The sequence below is a fragment of the Ceratotherium simum genome, chromosome 26 (assembly GCF_057802395.1).
Source record: "Ceratotherium simum simum isolate JZ-2026a chromosome 26, ASM5780239v1, whole genome shotgun sequence".
Lineage (NCBI taxonomy): Eukaryota > Metazoa > Chordata > Mammalia > Perissodactyla > Rhinocerotidae > Ceratotherium > Ceratotherium simum.
The window spans coordinates 925,248-947,303 of NC_141925.1; the positions used below are offsets into that span (position 1 = coordinate 925,248).

General features: G+C 52.4%; 1 protein-coding gene across 1 annotated transcript in view; it reads right to left on the reverse strand.

The window, feature by feature from the left end:
• Positions 1-12,550: 12,550 nt before the first annotated feature.
• The window catches only part of LOC147913509 (lipase maturation factor 1-like), a 31,823-nt gene continuing 22,317 nt past the window's right edge, over positions 12,551-22,056 (reverse strand). Inside the window, exon 3 of the mRNA XM_087449331.1 lies at positions 12,551-21,837. Coding sequence (XP_087305457.1) covers positions 21,819-21,837 — 19 coding nt within the window. The 3' untranslated portion in view covers positions 12,551-21,818. The remainder of the gene's footprint in view (positions 21,838-22,056) is intronic.

A 22,056-nucleotide genomic window follows, 5' to 3' on the forward strand; every position in this document is an offset into this window, starting at 1 on the left:
TCCATGGGACTATCTACACGACGGCAATGTTCTGGATCTGCCTGTGCAGTGAGTGCCTGCTGGCCATACGGGGCCATCAACCACTTGAAATGCGGCTCGAGGTGGATGGGGCAGACCTGGACCCTGCTCTCAGCCAGTCCCAGAGGTGCGTCTACTCAGAGGCACCGTGTGTCCACAGGCCCTGCGTGGAGCGGGCAGCCTGTGCCAGCACCCTTCCAGCAGCTGGGCGAGCTCCTGCCCACATGCACACTGGGCCCATGCCTGCTGAGGTGGGTGTCGCCCTCACCCCACATCTGAGTGGCTGTCAGCACACGGGGCGTCGGTGCCAGCTGAGGTGGGTGTCGCCCTCACCCCACATCTGAGTGGCTGTCAGCACACGGGGCATCGGTGCCAGCTGAGGTGGGTGTCGCCCTCACCCCACATCTGAGTGGGCTGTCAGCACGCGGGGCGGCCGTGCCCGCTGAGGTGGGTGTCGCCCTCACCCCACATCTGCGTGGGCTGTCAGCACGCGGGGCGTCCGTGCCCGCTGAGGTGGGTGTCGCCCTCACCCCACATCTGCGTGGGCTGTCAGCACGCGGGGCGTCCGTGCCTGCTGAGGTGGGTGTCGCCCTCACCCAGGTGGTCTTGGAGGATGGCCCACTCTCACTTGCAGCTTTTCCAGACCTTCCCCACTCACTGGGTGAGCGTGGCTTCCAGGGATCCTGCGTGCTGCTGACGGGCACGCCCTTGTCAAAGGAGGGAGGCTGGGCCTGGCTCACGGGAGAGGCCAGCATGTCCAGTTACTACACAAACACACACGCTCGTCAGAAACGATGGGCAGGGCCAGCTCATTTGGAGAGTAGGAAGGAACCACGCACACTCCTCCACCTGGCAGATGCCCAGGTCACAGCACAGGGCGGCCCTCCAGCCTCTGCCCCACACAGACGCGGTCTCCACTGGGGTCACTGCAGTGGACACACCAGCGTCCTCCCCCCTCCCTACACTGCTATCTGTCCACATGTCCTGTAAGTGGACGCATCGTCGTGACGGGCTTCACACCCCTTTGAAAGAGAGTTGTGTCTGGCCCTCCAGTGAGGTCAGCGGTGACAGGCAGCTGCTGGGGCCGGAGGCCAGGATGGCTGCTGAGGGCAGCCCACCCCACAGACCCACTCTAGGAAGCATGGGACGAGGACGGAGGGGCAGGCGTCTCAGCCACAGAACCAGGAGCCAGTGGGCTCCATCAGCAGCCACAGTCTCACTCAGAGGTCACTCGCAAAGAGCCTTGGGTGGTGGCTCAGCAACTCAGGGGGGGGGCCAGTGATATCCCTAGGCATCACCACCTTGATGCCATCAGGGAAAACTTCAGAAACACTTCTTCTAGAAGGATCAGTGTACAACAGAGGATCAGGATTCAGCTAAATCAGCTGACGCAAGTCATCACGGGAAAATGCCATGAGTGACCCCCAGAGAGACCTGCAGGGAGAGGATGAAGCTAATCAGAGCCCCACTGAGAGCCTCGCCCACCCCTCTGCTCTGCCCTAGGGTCTCCTTCCTTGCTGGAAGCCCAGGCCCACCTTAGGTCTCTGCCTCCGGCACCCATCCCTACAGCCCTTTCATCCAGTCTCTGCTCAGATGCCCCTTCGCAGGGAGGCCTTCCCTGGACATAACATTTACAACTGGGCCTTGGTCCATCCCGACACTGCCTACCCAGGAAGACTCTCACCACACACACTGCGTATCTCACCCATTTCCATTCTCCATTCGTTCTGCACCCAGAACGCAAGCTGCAAGGAGACAAGACAAAGCATCCATAATAAGCAGGTTCAAGGTGTAAAGGAAAATATGCTCATAAGGCATAAACAGATGAGAAAACTCAGCATAAAAACAGAACTATAAAAAAAGAATGAAACTCTAGAACTGAAAAATAAAATCTGAAATTAAAATTTTACTAAATAAGCTTAATAGCAGATTGGAGGACAGAGAATAAAAAGGCAGTGGACATGAAGATAGCTCAAAGTTATTCAATCTGAAGAACAGAGACTTAAAAAAAAGATCGAATAACAAAAGAAAAGACCCTCAGGAACTGGTGGAACAACATGGAAAGGTCTAACATACATGTAATTGGAATCCTAGAAGGAGAGGAGAGAGAAATGGGGCAGAAAAGAACTTTGAAAAATGCCGGCAAAAGTTATCCAAATTTGGCAAAAGACATAAATTACAGATTCAAAAACCTCAGGGAATGATAAGCAGGATAACATCCTCCTAAATATGCAAATGTAGGCACATCACAGTCAAGCTGCTGTAAACCGAGGACACAGCCTCCAAGGCAGTCAGAGAAAAACTGGACTTTCCACTCAGAGCACCGACAGGGTGCATGACAGCCGACTTCCTGCAAAACGACGGAGGTGGGGAAACCTCGAGCAAAGGGGCAGCCTTCCCCTGCTGGAGCTGTCTGTCCAGAGCTCAGAGCTCACAAGTCCATCGGCTTTTCAGACAGCAAGATGCCCAAACTGTTTGCACAGGGCGAGTATTGAGCACAATCAGAGATTTAAGAGGAAATACATTCGAGCGACTCCAGTGCAAGTGTGAAGGGAAAGGCACAGCCCTCAATTAGCAGGACACAGGCTGTCTGCCTCAGCAACGCATGGGCAGAACGCTGGTCGTCATCCCAGACTCGGCTTAGAAGGCACGCAGTAAAAAACACAGACCATTTTCTTTTGGACATAAATCAAAGAGGTAAGACTGTGACTTAGTGCCTTATATTAATAACAAAAAACAGATGGAAACAGTACTACCATTGTTATAAAAACGCTGTAGCCTATATATGAGAAGGCAGAGGCTTCCCTAATATCAACCTTCTAAGATCTGCATTCTGGTTTCACTTTTCAGACATGCTGAATCCTCTAGCTGCCATTCACACAGGTAACTACGGCCCCTCCCCTCTGGCCATTGAAACCAAGGCTCTCCGGTGTGGAATGGACAGGAAGCGAGTGTCCCGCAGTGGGGTGTCAACTGGGCGGGCCCTCGGGAAAGTGAGCTGAGCAGCTCGCCTGAAGCAAACCTTCCGTCCTCATGGGGAGCACCAGGGGCAAACAGATAAGAAGTCCTGTAAGTTCTTACACGGACCCAATCTCAGGATAGAGCAGACGCAGTCCTACTGTGCGTAAGTGGGAGCAGCACCTGGCTGGGGCAGGAGGGAACTTTCTGGGGTGATGGCACATTTCTATATCTTGACAGGAGACTGGACTACACAGGTGTATGCAGTTGTCAAAACTCTAAAGACGTGTACTCAGGAGCTGCAGTCTTCATCGTGTATGAATTCTTCATCAGGGACCTCCACAAACTGAGCTCTGGTTGATGATCCGCACGAGGAAGTCTTTGGTATTTAGGGGCAAATGCCCTGATTTCTGGCATTTACTTTGAAATCCATCAAATATATGATGGATTTTAGTGCATGGACAGAGACATGAATAGATGAGCTATATAACAAGAAAATGCAGTAAAATATAAACTGTCAAATCTAGGTGGCCCATATATGGGTTTTTGCTACACAATTCTTTCAACTTTCATTGTATGCTTGAAGTTTTCCATAATTACATGATTTTGAAAGTTCTATTCAACACTAACATGGAGGTCTTAGCCACTGCAAAAAAGAGAAAAAGAAATAAAAGATACAAAGTTTGAAGTGGGAAAAAATACGATTTCCTACACAGAAATTTTTTTAAAAAAGAAGAGAATCTACAGAAGATGAACTCACGTATTGAGTGGCATTAACAGAGAGACTGGAAATGACATTAAAAGGAGTCCTGCGGGGTGTTTGGGAACCAAGTCATTCTGGAAATTGGTAAGTAAAGTGAAAGAATAAAGGGTTTATTCTGACTTTCCTGGAGAAACTGGATTTGGAGCAACCAGTTGAGGGCAAGTTACTTTGATATAAAACCCCTGATAACAAAAGCCAGCAGTGACAGAATTAAAAGCCAGCAGTGACAGACAAAAGCCACCTTGCAGACCCTGTGGATGAACCCAGACGGTGACCGCCAAGGCTGCGGGCCCCTCAGGCACGGCTGACAGAGAGAGCTTTCTGATGGAGCTTTCTGGCCCCTCAGCAACCTTCCCAGGGCAGCAAGAGAGGGGAGGGCTGCCTGCGCCCTCTGACCGCTGCACCAGACAGGCAGCACTCGCAAGGTGTCCCTGACAAGAGCAAAGCCCACTGATGCAGCTGGCCCACAGGGATGGGGGACTGGGACACTAGGCCTGGAGGGAGCCGTCAGCCAGGGCGGGACAAGCCCGGTCTCCCTGACTCTGCAACAGGACACAACTCCGTGGCCAACGCAGGGGAGGGGGGGTGCTGAAGAGACTCTAGGGCATGTCCATCAAGTGGGTCGGATCCTTACTTGGACAAACCAACTGTAGAAAAGGCATTTACTTATGAGACAACTGGCAACACTGGGATGCTGAGAAAATATTTGATAGAATTTGTCTTAATTTTTTGGATGTGATGATGGTGTTGTAGTTACTTTGATCTTTTAGAAGTATGTAATGAAGTATTTCCCAATGAAATAACAGGATGCCTGGGATTTTCTGTAACAGTGGAAGGGGAGGTCAGCAAATGGAAGCCTGGGCACGTGCTGACGACTGTGACTGAGACGGCATGCTGAGGGTCAGGATGCCATTCTCTTCACTTTCACGTGTGCTGGAAGTTTTTCATAATCAAAAGTTAAAGAAAAATAAACAAGGACGGAATTCTCCCCTCTTCTGCCTGGGATGTTTAAAACTGACCACTGGCATTCCCACAAACCATAATAAACCAATTGTGAAATGCCACGTCTTAAACTGCCACTTGTTCTAGAAGCCAAACGTATAGTGAATATGAGAATAAGTCTTTTAAAAAGATATTTAAAAGCTTTATGGAGAAAACCATTAAACATTATAGAAGGACACAAAGGATTAAAAAAAAAAAACAACAGAATGAGCGTGCAGTTTATGGAAGAAACTGTAAGAACAGCTGAAAGTCATTATCTCTGGGAGCTGGGACACCCCTGCCTGAAGTGGTGAGTCTATAAAACTATTCAGCTTAACTCTAAAAACAACTAAAAAAATTTTCTTTTCCAAAACAAGACAGGAGATCTATTTTTCAGAGTGACTGGTTTCCCCAAGGAGGCTAAGAATTGGAGACTGAAATGGGACTGATGGGAACTTCTCTGACTGGGTTCCGATTTAGAGGTTACCAATCTTGACCTGATGTGGAAGTCAGGAACGAGCAGAGACACAGGCTCCACAGGCCGGGACCACCGCCGGACCCCGCTCACCGAAGCACAGCCCTTCCGAGGGAGGGGGCATTATGCAGGCCTGAGGGAGGAAAGGCAGGGATAGAGGACTCTGGTGCACAGCAGCCACATCCTCTGAGAAATCTGTATGGTTTGCCCCAGGTCAACGTTCACGTGTGGGAGGGTGCATCCTGGCTGGGGCGTTCTGCTCCCTAACCAGAGGGCCCAGACCTGCATGCGCACAGCCTCTGCTCTTGGCCCTGTCCACGGCAGACCTGCCGGCCACCCGCACTCCCCCGACACCTCTCAGCTGTCATTTTCACTGGGGATTATGACTATAATTGCTGATTTTGGCACAATCAAATGGGAAAAAAAAAGGAAGAGAGTTGTCTATTTACTGAAGATGAGCCAAACGGATTTAATGGCACCAACTGTCTCTAATCTGGGTCCTGAAGCCAAGTGACTGCATGCGGAGGGCAAGATTTCATCAGCGAAAATTGCATAATAGTGTCTATTTTGAAACGCTGACACTTGTCTCTCTATGTAAATGGGGACCACGCAAGACCCACTCCCACTGTCGCTGTTAACAGGCAGCTGGCTGTAACACGACACACTGATGTAAGACCCTCACATAGGTCTCTCGACAAAACTACACACACACACACACACACACACACACACACACACACACACACACACACACACGCGCGCGCTCAGGATTTAGGAAGAAGGGGCCCAGAAGACCCCGAGGCAGGGAGCCTCACTCACACAGCTACGCGGTGTGATGAGAATCAAGGTCTCGTTTCCTGCATCACCGTTTCATCCTCCGAGCCCTGCTGCCTTTCCAGGCACATCAAACAGCTCTCAGTCAGATGAAAGGAGATTCTCGCCATCAAAAGATACAAAACCCAAGACACAGCACAAACACAATGGGGAGAAGGACACTAAGCTCACCAGGCCCTGAGGAAGCGCCAAGCACCTGGCCAGGTCCCAGGTCCCAACACCCGAGCAGGACGGGCCGTGGCACCCCCCCCCCCACTCCAGTTCTGCAGACCCCAAGCACTCTCAGCACAAGACAAGAAGCGACTGGTTAAAAAGCACTCTGCAGGGCCGGCCCTGTGGCTTGGTGGTTAAGTGCGCGCGCTGCGATGCTGGCGGCCCGGGTTCGGATCCCAGGTGCGCATTGAGGCACCACTTCTCTGTCCATCCTGGGGCCGAGTCCCACATACAGCAACTAGAAGGGTGTGCAGCTATGACATACAACTATCTACTGGGGCTTTGGGGGCAAAAAATAAAATAAATAAAATCTTTAAAAAAAAAAAAAAAGCACTCTGCAGGTGGCTGGCCTGGTGGCGTAGCAGTCAAGTTCGTGCACTCCATTTTTGTGGCCCGGGGTTCGCAGTTCGGATCCCAGGCACGGACCTACGCACTGCTTATCAAGCCATGTTGTGGCGGCATCCCATATAAAGTAGAGGAAGATGGGCATGGATGTTGGCCCAGGGCCAATCTTCCTTAGGAAAAAGAGGAGGATTGGCATCGGATGTTAGCTCAGGGATAATCTTCCTCAGCAAAAAAAAAAAAGCACTCTCCAGGGTCTACACTCCCAACTCACCCCACCCGGGCTTTCATGCCCCACAGCTGGGCTTCATGGGAAGCTCAAATCATGAAACCATCATTCCTCCCAGTTCATCAGCCAGCTCCCTGCCCAGTCAGGACGACACCTCACAGATGACACCCCTGGGACCCTCTGCTCTCTCAGTTATCAGTTGTCTCCACGTACCCGCTGTGGAGTCCAGGCAATCAGCATCCAGCGCCTCCTGCTGGGAGCGGGGCAGACAGCAGGTCAACCTCGGGACTGGCCCCAGACGGATCCACGGGTCCTTCTCGGTGGCTCAACACCCTGCTGCTCTCCACAGACCTCCACCCCTCCCGAATCCCCAGCACTGGCAGGTCACCGAAGTCCCCCGACTCGGAGCAGGCCCCTGAACCTTGCCTGCACCCTGCCGCCGTCCACAGGTTATTCAGACCCAGTCCCAGTCCCAGGGAAGGCGGGGCCCTCCCACCAGGCCCAGGGACTGCCTCTTCAGCCTGACGGCCTGGCCAGCGAGCCCCCGCCTCGGTGCAGACCCCTCAGCCAAAGCCACACCCCTCTCCCCTCCCCTCCCTGCCCACTCGACCCCCGATCTTGGAAGCCTATCCATCGCCAACACCGGCTCCACCTGCTCTGCGTCCAGCCCACATCTGTTCACCTTTGATTTCATTTTACTAAAACTAACTTATTAACACTGATTTCAGTTTACTAGAACCAATTCATTAAAACTAATTTTATTAAAACCAATTAATCCTTAATTGAAAGCAAAAACGTTCAGTGAAGATAAATTGGAACTAGAGATAAGAAAGAAAAGTGATCAGATCATCCACAGACAAATCTCGTTAACCCCTTGGTCATGGATTTCAAAACAGTTTTGACAGATTGTTTTAGAGGCAAAAATAGAATAAGTACACACTGTTTAAGACCCACTTTAACATATAATTATATTTGCTTATCAAATGGTATTGTAGTTATTAAATTGTATTATATAATAATCCATGGAGAAGATATAAGTTTATTTAACTAATTCTCCAGGGCTACGCCTTCAGGATGTTCCCATCTCCTCCCACCACAAACACAGTGACGACACCCTCATACCTGAGTCTTTCTGCACAGTCCTGACCCTGCTGGAGAAAACCCTGAAGTGGGGCTGGTGACCTACAGGCACAGATGTTTCTAAAGCGTGTAACTGTGAGGCCACATTGTCCTCCAGGGAGGTCGCACCAACTCACAGGCTTCCCATGGCACCCAGCCCAAAACCCATGATCTGCCTAATCACGAGGAAACACCAGACAAAGCCAACTTGTGGACACTCTACCAAATACAGGACCAGAACTGCTCAATACAGTCGAGGTCATGAACAACCAGGAGAGTCTGGGAGACTGCCACAGTCCAGAGGGGACACGGAGATGTGACGACTGAGTGCACTGTGGTCCCGGGAGGGATCCGGACGGAGGAGGCCTGGGGGGAAAGGCTGGGGAAACCCCACAGCAGTTCTCAGTTCAGCCAACAGCCGTGCCAGTGCCGCCGGTTGTCCTGACCACCAGTCAGTGCTCTGGTCGTGTAAGACGTGGACACTGGGGGAGGCTGGTGAAGGCCCACGGGGACTCCCTACTCCCTTTGTAGCTCAGAAACGACGGCAGATCAACTTTCTAAAGTGCCGTTGATGCCATTTCACCAAGTAGAAGCCGAAGCCCCGGTCAGCGCCTGGCTTGGCCCTGCCCAGCACGAGGACGCAGCTGACCGCCACAAAGAGGACGGAGACTCGCGGGCTCTGCCTTGGACACGAGCCACCCCTTACTCTGGTAACCTGAGAACAAAGTGTGGCTGTGGCTGCCGACAATCCTGCAATCGCCCGCTGATGCAACTCTGCGGTTGTGGTTTCCACTCTGCCGCCCCCTGTGGCTGGGCTCCATCAGCTGACTGCGGACGTTCTGCTCATCACTTCCCCTGTGCCTGGTTCGCGGTGCAGAGGAGGAAGAGGTGCCACATTCCCAGACCTGTGGGCTGCCACGGAGGCCAACGACGTCCCTGAGGAGGGCTATGTGGCTTCGACACAAGCTGTCTCTCAGAAACACCCGAACGTGTGCTGCAGTCTGCCAGCAGCTCTGGGGCCGGCTGGGAGAGGTTTGGCTGAACATCAAGAAAACACCTAACCAGGTTTCTCGATGCAGCGTGTGACTCACCACCAAGCATGGCCTCCCAAGCTGCGGTGGCCTTGAGAAGGTGGGATGTTTCTTTCAAGAGGGATGATGTAAGAGCACGTGGCGGCCACCAGACCATCCGCCTTCTCCTGACATCTGCAATGTGGACCCACAGTCCCTGGAATCCACGTGCAGGCTCGTCACGGGTCAGCCACGCCGCAAACAAGCCCCTGCCTGTCCTGTGTGCTGCGGGGACAGCGGAGAACCAGGCAGAGCCCCGGCCCTCAGGGGGCTGACAGTCTGGTGGGAGGAGGGGCAGGTAGAGATGATAAACCGACATACAAGTAAAGATGCACGTCAGAGGCGGCAAGCTGGAGAAAAAGCAAGCCATGCCCAGGGCTGGGGCGCACCCGCATGCAGGGGCTGGGGTGCACCCGCATGCAAGTGCCGGGGCCGGGGGCAGTGAGAGGCACGCAGCTCCCGGGGCGGGTCCCACAGCAGTGGCAGCCAGCCCAAGGCTCGCAAGTGCTCGTAAACGCTCAAGATACATTCATCCAGGCTGAAACCAAATGGAAAACCAGCACACTCTGCCTTATCAGAGAGATATCAACCTTAGACCAGCCGACATGCCTGGAATAAACACAGGGTCCTGCTTTAAAAGACGCACAAAATTCTTGATAAGAGGAGGACACAGCCAACAAGAAGAGGTTTGCTATATGTGCTTGGGAACCATTAATGGTACTAAAACCGCATCGGTATCTGTGTCTCCATTCAGTGAATCCACACAGACAAGAGCCGCTATTGTAACAGCAACAAAGCATGGCTTCCTCGCTTAGAATTTCTGTTTTAAAATATCAAAGCATTTACAAAAAACTGGCACACAGCTGTTACTCCAGGGCTAACCTAACAATGCCTCTCCCTGTTACTTGCGTTGGCAAAGGTCAGGCTCGCCGACGCTGTGTTCCTTTTGGATCCAGCAATGGGGCACTGGAATGAGGAACCTCCAGGGACACACCAGATTCTAGAGGTTCCAGGCCAACCAGCGGCTGCGATGGTGTCTGATGAGACCAAAAGCCCTCTCTGGCCTCTCAGCTGCTCACTGCGATCCAGGACACATGGTGTTTAGTGGGCAGGGAAGAGGCATTGGCAATGTGGATATAATCAGCCTGGTTCACCTTGCCTCAGACAGGCGACAGCTGATGCTGGAGAAGTAAAGAGAAGGGCCCGTCCCACCACTGCTTTTGGCTATCTGTATATAAACGTGATCAGGAAAAGGACCTAGGAATGACCCTCCCTAAGAATACCACTCTGGAACATGCACGGGAAGAAGGCAGTGGAGAAGCGGCTGCATCTCTGAGCCTTACCCCCAGCACAACCAGGCACCTGCCAAGTGAACCAAAAGGATCCCCAGGATGGGGAGAGGGACAGTGGCACCCGATCCGGCAAAGAGTTAGCTTGCCCCACAATCTCCAAACCCAGAGGCCTAAAAAGCATCCGCTCCAGGCAGTAACAGAGAGCTCCCAAGCAGAAATCTCTAGGAATGGGGGAGAAAGAATTGATAGATTATCTAATGTGTTTGATTCAGTAAAAAAAACAGTATTGGGAGGGGTCCAGCAGTTGCGCTAGTGAATTTGGAACGAATTGCTGAAACATGATTAAAGATGAAAAACAAAGCAAACCAAAAAAGAAGAGGCAACTATTAGCTCCAGGAAAAACGAAGAGTTATTAGAAAAAAATTATCATACTTCGCTATTGGCTCAGCAGTCAACAAAATTTACGTAGTCGCAATAATGTAAAGACTGAATATTAGTTTAATAAAAAATTATATTTGTGATATAGTTATATTGAGATGGTGAGGGGAAGAGTGTTAGGGATGGGGGAGAATAATCCTTATCATTCTTAATAGGAAGTATATAGATAACGTCTAAAGTGAGACACCAAGAATCATGTATATCAACATATTATTCAGAAACCTGGAGGTAAACACCAGAAGTGCTAGAGGAGAAGAAAGAGCTACTCTGGAGAACAGGAAAGAGGGTGCTGCTGTACCTGTTATAAGCTGCATGATACAGTTTGACTTCCTAATCCATGCACATGTCTAAATCTTTTTTTAATAATTAAAAGAACAATCTTCAGGCCATATTTTCTGGCCATAGTGTAATAAAATCAGAAATTGATCAACCAAAGGTAACCTATACAACCCTAAGGGCTTGGGATTTTTGAAGCTCTTCTTTAAACAGCACTTGGACCAAGAAGACCAAAGAGGCAGCAGCACTGAGGTTATAAAAATATACCATCTGCCTGTCAGGGGACACGGGGTGGGCCAGGGGCACAGCCAGAGGGGAGCGGACACGGGGTGGGCCAGGGGCACAGCCAGAGAGGAGTGGACACCGGCGTCCACGCTTTCATTAGCAGATAAGAAAAGATGAAAAATAAATGAGTTAAACCATCAACTCAAGATCTTAGAAAATAATAAACCCCTTCCTCCCAGAAGGAGGAAGCAACCGATAAAAAGTAAAACTTAATGAGCTACAACACATTTAAAAAAAAAATCTGATAAATAAAACCAGTTCTTTGAAAAGACCCATAACAGGGACAACCTATGGCTGTTCTGACCACGGGGAAAAGGAGGGAATGAACGTGTACTCAGCACATGCGGTGAGTCGAGGCAGAACCCCAGTGGGGGTGTGGAGAGGCCAGGGACAGCACAGCAGGAGGGCGCAGGGGAGGGGCACACCACATCAGGGGAGTTGATGAAACGCCCTTCCTCAGCCGCCAGGCCAGCCCCCAGGAAACTCTCACCAGTCGACTGCAATACCGTCATTATTAACTACACTGTGAACTGAAAAGCAAATGCTAGTCAGACATCCACATCTACACAATTTAATAAAAATAAAAGGTGATTTAGAAGCATTTCAGACAAAAGCCACCCAAAAGGATTCAGGGCTGGAGGTGTGAATTACAGCAACAAAATGCTTCTTCAGTATTCTAGAATTCTGCATATTACAGAGATCAGCGTGTTTTAGAAGTAGAGATGGGTAACTAGATGTGACAAAAGAAATTTAGAATAAGCAAAGTGTTAATGATCATGTAAATTTAAAAAATGGTCTTTAAAAAATATTTCCTTCTAGGTTCAACTAAGCAATCTTCATCAGATATTACTCAGTGAAAAGAGAATGGCAGAAATGCACGTGCTTCGGCCCCACTGGGCAAACACTGACCCTGACCCCGCGAGTGTGCGCGCGTGCACTATGCTCGGATGCAGATGTGAGCGGGTGTCCAGGTAAGGATACGATGGGGTAGGTGGTTAACGTGGGGGAGGACAGACACTGGATGAGAAAGGCCACACTGAAAACAAGCCCAAGGAGTAGAGCCAGTGCTGGAGACTCCCCAGGGGCCCGCGCCCAGACCCGACTCTTCCCCTGTGACATCCAGGTCCAGACGCCGCACCCCTGCTCGTCCTGAAACCTGGGTGACTCGCTGCCTGAGGACCTGTGGACACCTGTGCCAAGTGGTGACAGCCAGGAGCGCCAAGTGCTCCCTGTTGGGACGTCGCCTCCCCAGCCCCCAGCCCCTCACCTGCTCATTCCATGCCTTCCAGCAACAGAAAGCACCCCCTGGGAGCACGTCACCCCACACTGCTGTTCCTAGTGACCCGAGAAGGCAGGTGCAGGTGGAGACAGAGGAAAAACAAGGCAAAGATACTACCCCCATATCAAGAACGAGCCCAAAGCCTGGGTGAGAGAGCACCAGAGATTCTGGAAAGCCCTGGGCATGGAGGAGAAGAGAGTCCAGAGGTGGCTGGGCCACGGGGCAGGGTGGGGTTGGCTCTCACGGCCAACCAGGGCCGCCCAGGGTGGAACTGCTACCCGAGCCTGTTTTTCTCCCTTTGGAGCGACCACCTCTACGAGTTGGGCTGGTTCACGCCCAGCACACATCACACAGCAGCTCTGAGAGTCACCGACCAAGGCTCCTCTGTCCTTCCTAAGAGGGATGTGACCAGACAGGAGACCAAAACCAGACACTGCCGAGTGGCCACTCACATTCCCGGGGGGTAGGGAGGAAGGGACACTTCTGGAAAGTGACCAAGTCAACCCGAGCACCTGGCAAACAGCAGCGAAGGAAGCCCCAGGAAGGGTTCAAGGCCCGGGGCGGGCTCACAGGACGGGGTGGGCGAGGCTGCCTCTGAGAATGGGAGTAATTGAATTAAAAGAAACTGCTTTCCTAGACATAGGGGCTGGGAAGAGCATTAGACAGACCATGAATTAAAGCAGAGGATATGAGAAGCAGGCAGAGCGTGGTGCAGGCCAGCGGGGTCTGGAAACGGTTTGTGGGAGCTGCTGCAGCCGGGGGCTCGAGCTCCGGGCTGGCTAATCACTTCCTGCAGGCAGGCTCCGCTACAGCACTAATAGGTTTTAATAAAAACTTCCAATTGGGCCAGTAAACCCCTCATTAAGCTGTTTTTAAAGCATGAATTTAAGAGCAGCAAGGGTCAGGGGTCACAGGGAGCACTTAATTCACAACGGCTGGCGGGAGGTGCTGCTGTGACAGAGAATAGCGGGTTCAAGTGTCCGGGCCACATAAACATCTGACGCTGGCCCTGGACCTGCCTGAAACACACACTTAATAAGGCAGCAGCAAAGGCATCCCACTCCGCGAGAGCAGAGCACCAACACCCTCAGTGTTGCGACAAACGACAGAATTCAGAACACAGCCTGTTGGTACAAGTCCCGCAGTGAAGCGCAGGCTGTCCGCGCCCTGCAGAGCAGGTGTGGGCCCCACCTGCACAGCAGCTCCCCACCACACACCTCACTGTCCCACCGTCCAGGACAGCGCTGCCCACCTGCCTCCAAGGCTCGGCTCGTCCGTGGACCTCCCCTTGTGGCCCTGGTGTGTTTATCTCAAATGCTGCAATTCGCTCCTTGCACCCACTATGAGGACGGCTCTCACCGAGATCTCGTGTGTGCACAGCTCACACAGCATGATCCATGTCAGCCCCCAATGGCTCCTTCAAGGTCCTGCTCCCTGACTCTGCGGTTCCTGGCATGATTTGCTGATACCTGCCTGGCCCCAAGGAAAACTCTAGACTAGCTCACACTTGCTTTTCACAACATTAGGCTAAATCAATAATTCATCGATTGAGCTTCTTACTGAAACGAAAGATCCCTAAAATGTCATTTCTTAGCCCAATGGACCTGCAGTAAAGAATGGAATGCTCTTTTCCTAAAAAGGAATGTCCCAAAGCATGGAGCCTTTTGGAATCCTTCCCTAAGATTCCCTCCAGACCCCTCACTCCTCTGCAGCACTCACTCCATCCTGGAGTGTGGTCTGTCCTCAGACCCCACTGCCGACTCCTCTGCACCAGCCCAGTCCCCCTCTGCACAGGACGCCCTGCAGCCTCCTTGCCTCCCACCCTTGCTCCCAACACTACACTGAGAACCCAAACCACAGATTAAATTTAGCTCATCTTGAGGCATCAATTTTTTTTTTTTTTTTTTTTGCTGAGGAAGATTCACCCTGAGCTAACATCCGTGCCAATCTTCCTCTATTTTTTAGTATGTGGGTCGCCAGCACAGCATGGCTGCTAACAGAGTGGTGTAGGTCCACGCCCAGAAACCAAACCCAGGCCGCCAAAGCGGAGCGCGCTGAATGTAATCACTAGCCCACTGGGGCTGGCCCCTTGAGGCATCAATTTTACTGACAGTTATTTCGGCATCCTTTTGATATTAAAACAATTACAGACATACTAGAGGGATCGATTCAGAACCAATATATTAGAGGGACAGTCTGGAATCCATCCCACAGAAGCTTCCTACTGTCAGCTGTCTTCCGGGATGCCCACTCCCCTGAAATGAGTTCACTCTTCTCGCCCCGACCTCCTAGAGGCCCAGCCTGACCTCCACCCTCCAGTCCAGCCACCTGCCCAGCAGGTCCACCCCCAGCAGACTGGAGTCCTCCAGTTGGACCCCCTTCTTCCGTGGGCGTCCACCCTCGTCACCGCCCAGAGCGCGGGATGTCCCCTCCCCAGGCCACGTCCTCCCACCACGGTGGCCTTGGGCGGCGCCCCTTGGGCCTGTTTCCCACGGGCAGAGAAAAGGCCACCGACACCAAGTGTCGGTGTGCTCTTTCTGCTCTTGGCGTCTGTGGAAGCCCCAGGGCCCAGGGAGAGGTGCCCAGGCTCCCTGTCTAACCCAGGAGGACCCGGAATGGCAAGGTTCCTGAGCTCCTGACAGAAACAGCTGCGCCAGGGGAGGTGGAGACAGGGAAGCAGGTGTGCTTTCACCTGCCCGGGACACCACCTAGAGGTCAACCCCTGTACACACCCAGGGCACCAAGCTAAACACACGATCCAAGAAGTTACAAAATGCTCTTTGGGGCGGAAACACTCCAAAGGCCTCAGGAACCTCAAAAGAGTGAGGCCTCAGGAAGGCGCCCGTCTTCCCCGTGTCTGTCTGCCTGGGCACCAGGACACTGTGAAATGGCTGAGAGCCAGAGGAAACCCCAAGTCAGCTCCGCCAGTGTGAATCAACATCCTCCCACAGGGTCGGCCAGCACAGTTCCTGGTCGCAGGACGCCTCCCTGCCCGTCACCTCCATGAGGCTGATGCCATGGGCCCTGCCCACAGCCTCCCTGCTCCAGTGCCCTCTCGGCTGCCCCAGAACTGGCAGGGGCCTGCCTCTGAGTGCAGACTCTGCAGAAGCACCTGGAGGAAGTCACAGGACTCCCTTCGCTCATCCTAACCTCAGCAAATGGGCAGACGGGAGCCCCCTGGCCAGAGCTCCCTCTCCTTGATGGCCAGCCAGCTGGGGCACACAGCCCGGAGCCCCAGGGGGGACAGCGACAGGCTCAGCGCAATGTCGGGAGGGCGTGGGCCACGAGCAGCCTTGTCCTGGCAGAAAAGACCAGAAGGCTCTTCCCGGAAGCCCCAGCTGAGCAGGGTCTGCAGATCCTGCACTGTTTCCAAAAGCACAAGGACAGCGTGAAGCTGGAAGATGGCTCCCAGCCTGGGCTCACAGCTACCACGATGCACACTTCCTGTGGGGGAGCAGGAAACAGTCAGCACTTAACGGGGCGCCGAATTAATTACACCCTAGAGTCCTTCTTTGAAGTACAAGTTATCACACTGGTGCCTTCAAAGCGCAGCCCCGCTTACGCTGCAGCAGAGATGCGGCCGGCAGGGCGGCTTCACCACCAGCGCCATGGTTTCCTGTGTCCTGGAGGAACGGCCTCCGGTTCACACTGTCACCGTCCCCGGCAGTCGCACCCCTCTGCACACTGGAGTGCAAGACCCCAGGGACAGGCCGCTGGATGGCGGCAGTGACACCCATGCTGGAGAGGGGTCCTCTCAAGACGGGGGAATGTCCACAGAAGCCCAGATGTCCCAGGAAACATCCACAAGAAAGCCACGACTCCCACACTGAAGGTGTTGTACTCACAGCACCGTGTCGGCGAGGGTCAGAGACAGGGTGGCGGAGCGCCCAGAGGAAAATGAACGTGCCTGCTGGTTACACAGAGGGAATCCTCTGACCAGCGCCATCCACGGAACTTTCTACAGCAATGGAGATGGTCTGTGGCCTGGTACGGCCCAACATGGCTCCTGAGTGCCTGACGGCAGCAGGTGCGACCAAGCAGCCGCGCTCTTTATTCCACTTATTCTGACTGAGTCGGAAAGCACGTGTGGCTAGCGACCACCGTATCGAGCAGAGTGGCTGCAGCAGCCCCTGGAGCATGGCATCTCTGAGACACTGTGCAAGGCACAGCTCAGGATCCCAGTACGGAATCCACAGAGCTGCTTTACTGTTATCAAAGTCCATTTTGCAAAATAAAGACAATAAATACAATCAAGATGAACACAGAGAAGAAGTACAACAGGATAGCATGAAGGGTCATGGTGAAAACTAAGTTCTCGCAGGCAACCCTGAAGAGGCCAGAGGAAGGGACCCCTCCAGAAGGCTTGGGGTCCCTTCGTTGGCTGCTCCGGGGCCTGCACCCAGGGTCACACCACAACAACTGGGTGCCTCATTTCTCCAGGGTGGGTGAAGGAGAAGACAGTCCATAGGCATGGTGGTCAGCAGGCAGCGAGTGGGCTGCTGTGACCGTTAGGGTCTTCTGACCATCTGCTCCTCAACAGTGGGTGGGAATGACCTGCCGAGCTGCTGCACGGGCTGCACACCACATGGAACCCAGCCTTACGCAGGGACCCTCTGGAGGGAAATGTGTGAGCAAGTCAGCAGTGTGCTTCCAAGTCTCCAGCATCATCAGGGGCTACCAGAGAGGTAGACAACGCTGTGAAGGACCCCAGACCACACCGGGGAAGCACAGAGAGAAGCCAGATGCATTTCATTTCGGAGCAAAACAGTAGCTATTAGCCCGAGTCTCCAGTTAGCACCAGCCCCGGGGGACACAGCCCACAGAGCCCTCCTGCAGCGCAGCCTTGCAGCTCCCACAAAGGCTCTTGTGGGGCTGGGGTGCGGGGAGGACCATCTAGAACCATCCGTGGCCACACAGCCTTACTCGGATTTACCATGCGATTTAATGAACAGCACAGGTTCCTGCACGCGCTTCTCTCCGTGGTCCAAGGCCACCTCACTGCCTTTCCCCACGCCCACATTCCACCTGAGGCCCCAGGCGCAAAGAGAGGGCGTGGTCTCCACGTCAGAGACCTGGGGCTCTCCGGTCACCACTGGTCTTGGTGCTCACTGATTCCTCTAAGACCCTGTCATCCCTGCTGAGACAGGGAGTGATGAGAACGTGCTCGAGCACTGGTTACTCCTGCTGCCTCCGCCACCCGACCCGTCCACTCCCAGGCCCTGCAGTGGTGCCCCTGGGGTGCGCTTGGTCGGCTCCACCAAAGCTGACTGTACGGTAACTGCCCAGGACTCGCTTACCACGTAGGGGGCTCGGGCCTCACGGTCTTGTCTGTCCCAAGGACTAGAAAACAAGAGTGCTGTAGCAATTCCAGATAAATCAAATCAACTTCACCGAGAAGGGGGTCCTGTCTAAATGCTGGAGCGGCAGGTGTCTCTAAGAATTTAGATTCGGATATCAGATAAATGCTTCTTCAGGAGGCGGCAGCACAGTCCTCTCATCCCCACACTCACCACCGCCGCCTCTCCTGACACAAGTGGACACGACCCACAGGTCACAACTGACTGTTATGTGTAAGCCATGCAGGTTTGCAAATGGGAAAAGAGAACATTTCCTGAAGTAATTCCATTGCTTGTTTCTTCTTGCTTCAAAAACAAAACAAAACAAAACAACAGTGTAACCCTGAGAGTGGTGAGCGGGTGTAACCACACTGACCCAAGGTCCTGGGGCTCCTGAGTGGTGCGGCCGCCTCCCTGGATGCCTCCGCTCCGCTGGTTAGGAAGTTGATTTGAACTTTTGCTTTGGTACCTACTTTTTAAGGTAAATTAAATCAGGAGAACATTTTTGTATTCAGCCTCATCTTAACAAATTCTGATGCTCTTCCTTTCTTTGAGCCCAATTTCCGCTGATGTCAAATTCCTTCTGCCTGAAGACCCTCCTCCACATTCCAGCAGTCGACCCCGCCCCCCGGAAAGCGTTTGCTGTTGAAGCCGGTTTTGCAGGGTAAGAATTCTGGGTTGGGTGGGCCTCCCTCTCCCTGGTTCTTTTGGATGCCGGGCCCTGACCTCTGGCCACAGAGTCTCCAAGGAGAAGTGTGCGGAGCCATCAGCTTCCTCCCTCTGGGTGTGTCTCTCCCACCTCTGGCTGCAATTCAGATTTTCTCTTTCTCTTTGGTCCTTGGCATTTGACTATAACGTATCCAGGAATGTGTGTGGTGAGCGTTTCTCTTACTTAGTGGTCTCTGAAAGCCTTGAATCTGGGGCATTTTGCCTTGCACTCATTTTGGAAAATTCTTGGCCTTTATTTCTTCAAACACTTCTTCACCTGTTCTTTCTCTCTCATCTGCCTGGGTTTCAATTACCTTTCTGTGAAATTGGTGGATACTGTCCCTCGGCCCTTGGGTGCTCTGTTCTGTTCTGCTTTTTAATTCTTTTTCCCATTCATTTTTCATTTTGGGTATCTTCAAGTTCACAGAGTGTCTTTGTCCACTCTGCTGCAAACCCATGGAAGGCCGTCCAGAGCTGACTGTGTCTTATTTCTAGCCTTTCCAGTGGCTCACCTGGACAGCTTCCCTCTTTGCCCATTCCTGCAGGCCATCCATCTCTTCCACTAGACCCTCTAACACGCCCATCGCTGTTCTTTTTAATCCTCATCAAGAGTTCAATACCTGGGTCACCTCTGTTGACTGCTCTATCTCTGGGCAATCCATTGTCAGCAGGTCTGTTTTCTTCGGGTATGTGTGTATCTAGTAATTTTTTCTTATGTCAAACGTTGTATGTAGAAAAACAGTAGCTCCTCAGGGAAACACAATTACCCAGAAAGGGGCATGAGCAGCGAGGCTGTCAGCTGGGGCAGGGAGGGGTGGGGGCGGAGTGGGACACTTTAGCCGAAAACAGGCTGAGTTAGGGTTTGTCCTTCTCATCATCGCCCTCAGTGACCACAGGCTGTGGCTTCCTTCAGCAGGGGTTGCTGTCACCGGCCATGCTGGGCGTGGGTCCTAGGGGCCAGGATTTCCTCACTCTCACCCTGGCCTGGACTGGCCTCTCCCCATAGCACACTGTACCCGTCCTCGTAGGGACCCAGCTCCTGATCCAGCCTAACCCACGGCCTTGGGGTGGGACCTTCCCAGCATTCCCGCGATTCTCCCTCGGCCCCCAGTAGCAGCAGAGCTGCTGTATATGTGCACGACCCGGGCCCCTCTCAGGGAGAAAGCTTTTGCTTCAACCCCTTCCCCTAGGGGCCTTGGGTGCACAGCTGATGCCCCCTCCAAGTGGCTCAGCCTTCTGCTTCCTCCTGGAGGACAGTCCAGGGAGCGGGTGGGGTTCTGTTGGCAGCCGCTCACTTCCTGCACCGTACCCCCAAGGAGACCCTTGTGGTCCCCTGCCCAGCCCCAGCCTTCTTGAAGCCTCAGTGGAGGCCTGTAGACTGGAGCTCCGTGAGGCAGAACTCCCCGTGTCTGGGGACAGATGTCCCCCTACACAATTGTTAGCACGTTGGTGGGTTCCTCCTTACCCTCTTCCTCCTGAGCTCTGCCAAAGGTGACACTGGTCACAAGTCCCAACTCTGCTCAGTTGATCACCTGGGCATCCAGATCCCTTAGCTGCTTCGTAAACTCAGCTCCCTGATGCAGTCATAAGGAATTGTGGCTTCTGCAGATGACCCAGCTCTTGCTCACTGTCAGGAGGGGGACGACGCTCTCAGGGAGGCAATCTCTGTAGAATTTAATGTCTTCTGAATGTAGTGTGTGCTTACGGCCGGGTATGTGGCTGCTGTAGCTCAGGGGCTGTACCAGGCGCACCTGAACAGAGTGTGGTTACAAAAGAACCGGGTGAAGTGCCTGAGACCCATCCGTGTGGGCCAGTGCTGGCAGCACTACTCAGACGGCCTCGGGGAGGTGGTGCTGAAATTTCTGCTCTTGTCACGGACTGTCTCTGTCTCCCTTTAATTTCAGGTACTTTGAGGTCCGTTACGTCTTCCTCAGGACTGCCTCTCTGACCATGAACTCACGCCCTTCTTTATCCCGGGGAATACTCGCTCCTGAACTCTGTCTCATCTGGTGTTAACAGCCTTCTCACTATTGTCTCCATGGTGTATCAATCTTTTCTATCCATTTTCTTTCAAACTTCTGTGTTTTTATATTAATGTGCATCTCCTTTAGAAGAATATCATTGCATCTTACTTTTTCCTTTTTCATTCATTCTGTTGATCTCTGTCTTCTAATTGGAGTGCTTAGTCTATTAACATTTAATGTAATTCCTGATATGGTATTTAAGGTTACCACTGATATTTTATTTCTAATTAATTAAACCCTCAGTTTTGTTCACCGTTCCTGCTTTTTTAGATCATCTGAACGTTTTTAGAACACTTTAATTTCTCTATTGGCATTTTAGCTATACCTCTACATTTTTCTAGTGATTGCTCTAGGATTACAATATACATACTTAACTTGTGGACTTAAGTTAGGATTGTGCTGTGTCATATCAAATGTGGAAATCTGCAACCACAGGTCCATCCACCCCACAGTGCTCCGTGTTATACTTGTCACATGCACCCCTCTGGAAGTCCCAGAAACCTCAGACACAAGTGATTTGTTCTGCTTTAAACAGTCATACACCTTTTAAAGGGAGGGAACTGTCCTTTGCGCTCACCCGTATATGACTGTTCCCCAAGTCTTGCATCATGCCTGGGCACCTGAGTTTTCACTTCCATCACTTCCCCTCAGCCTGGAGAACTGCCTCTGGGGCTGGGGAACCTGAAGTCCTCCCCCTACCAAACCAAGTGGAAATCCAACCGCCTGTGGGGCACCCTACCAGCGTTAGCACCAGAGTGAACCCTCCTCTGCACAGGGGTGTCCACAGGCTCGTGTCCACTGGGGACTCAGTGTGTCCTGGAGAGGGGAGGGCAGGCCTGTGGGACAGTTTCGAGCACGCATGTCACAGGGAATGGGGGCTGTGACAATGCGATGGAACCGTCACTGCTGTGGGACTGCTCCGCCCAGTCACATGGAGACTGGTTTCTACACACAACGGACCTGGGATCACGTGGGCCCACATCTGCCTGAGTCCATTGCTCTGAGCGGGGAAGCCAGCTGGGTTAGGATTCCAGGTTAAACAACAAACACGGTGTCAGAACAAAACAGGGAAACCTGCAGAGCTGATGACAGACGCTCAGCCACGAGAAAGCAGGAAAATGTAGATACATACCCCGACACGAAATGCTAAACTCTTGCAGAGCTTTTCCTAATGATTTTCACTTACCAAATGAATACCTGAAAAACAAAAGGAGAAAAACATATAAAAATTTTGGTTTCCTCTGTACAAAAACTTTTAAGATTAAAGTGTTAGAATTCAATCTTAAATAGCGTTATCCCACTAATAAAGCCACCCCAGTGATGCCAGGACAGTGTGGGGTCAGGGCACAGAGCTTATGGGCATTAAATGAGGTGAGAGGTGGGGGGACACCCATACTCGGGTGCCCTGAGGTGCGG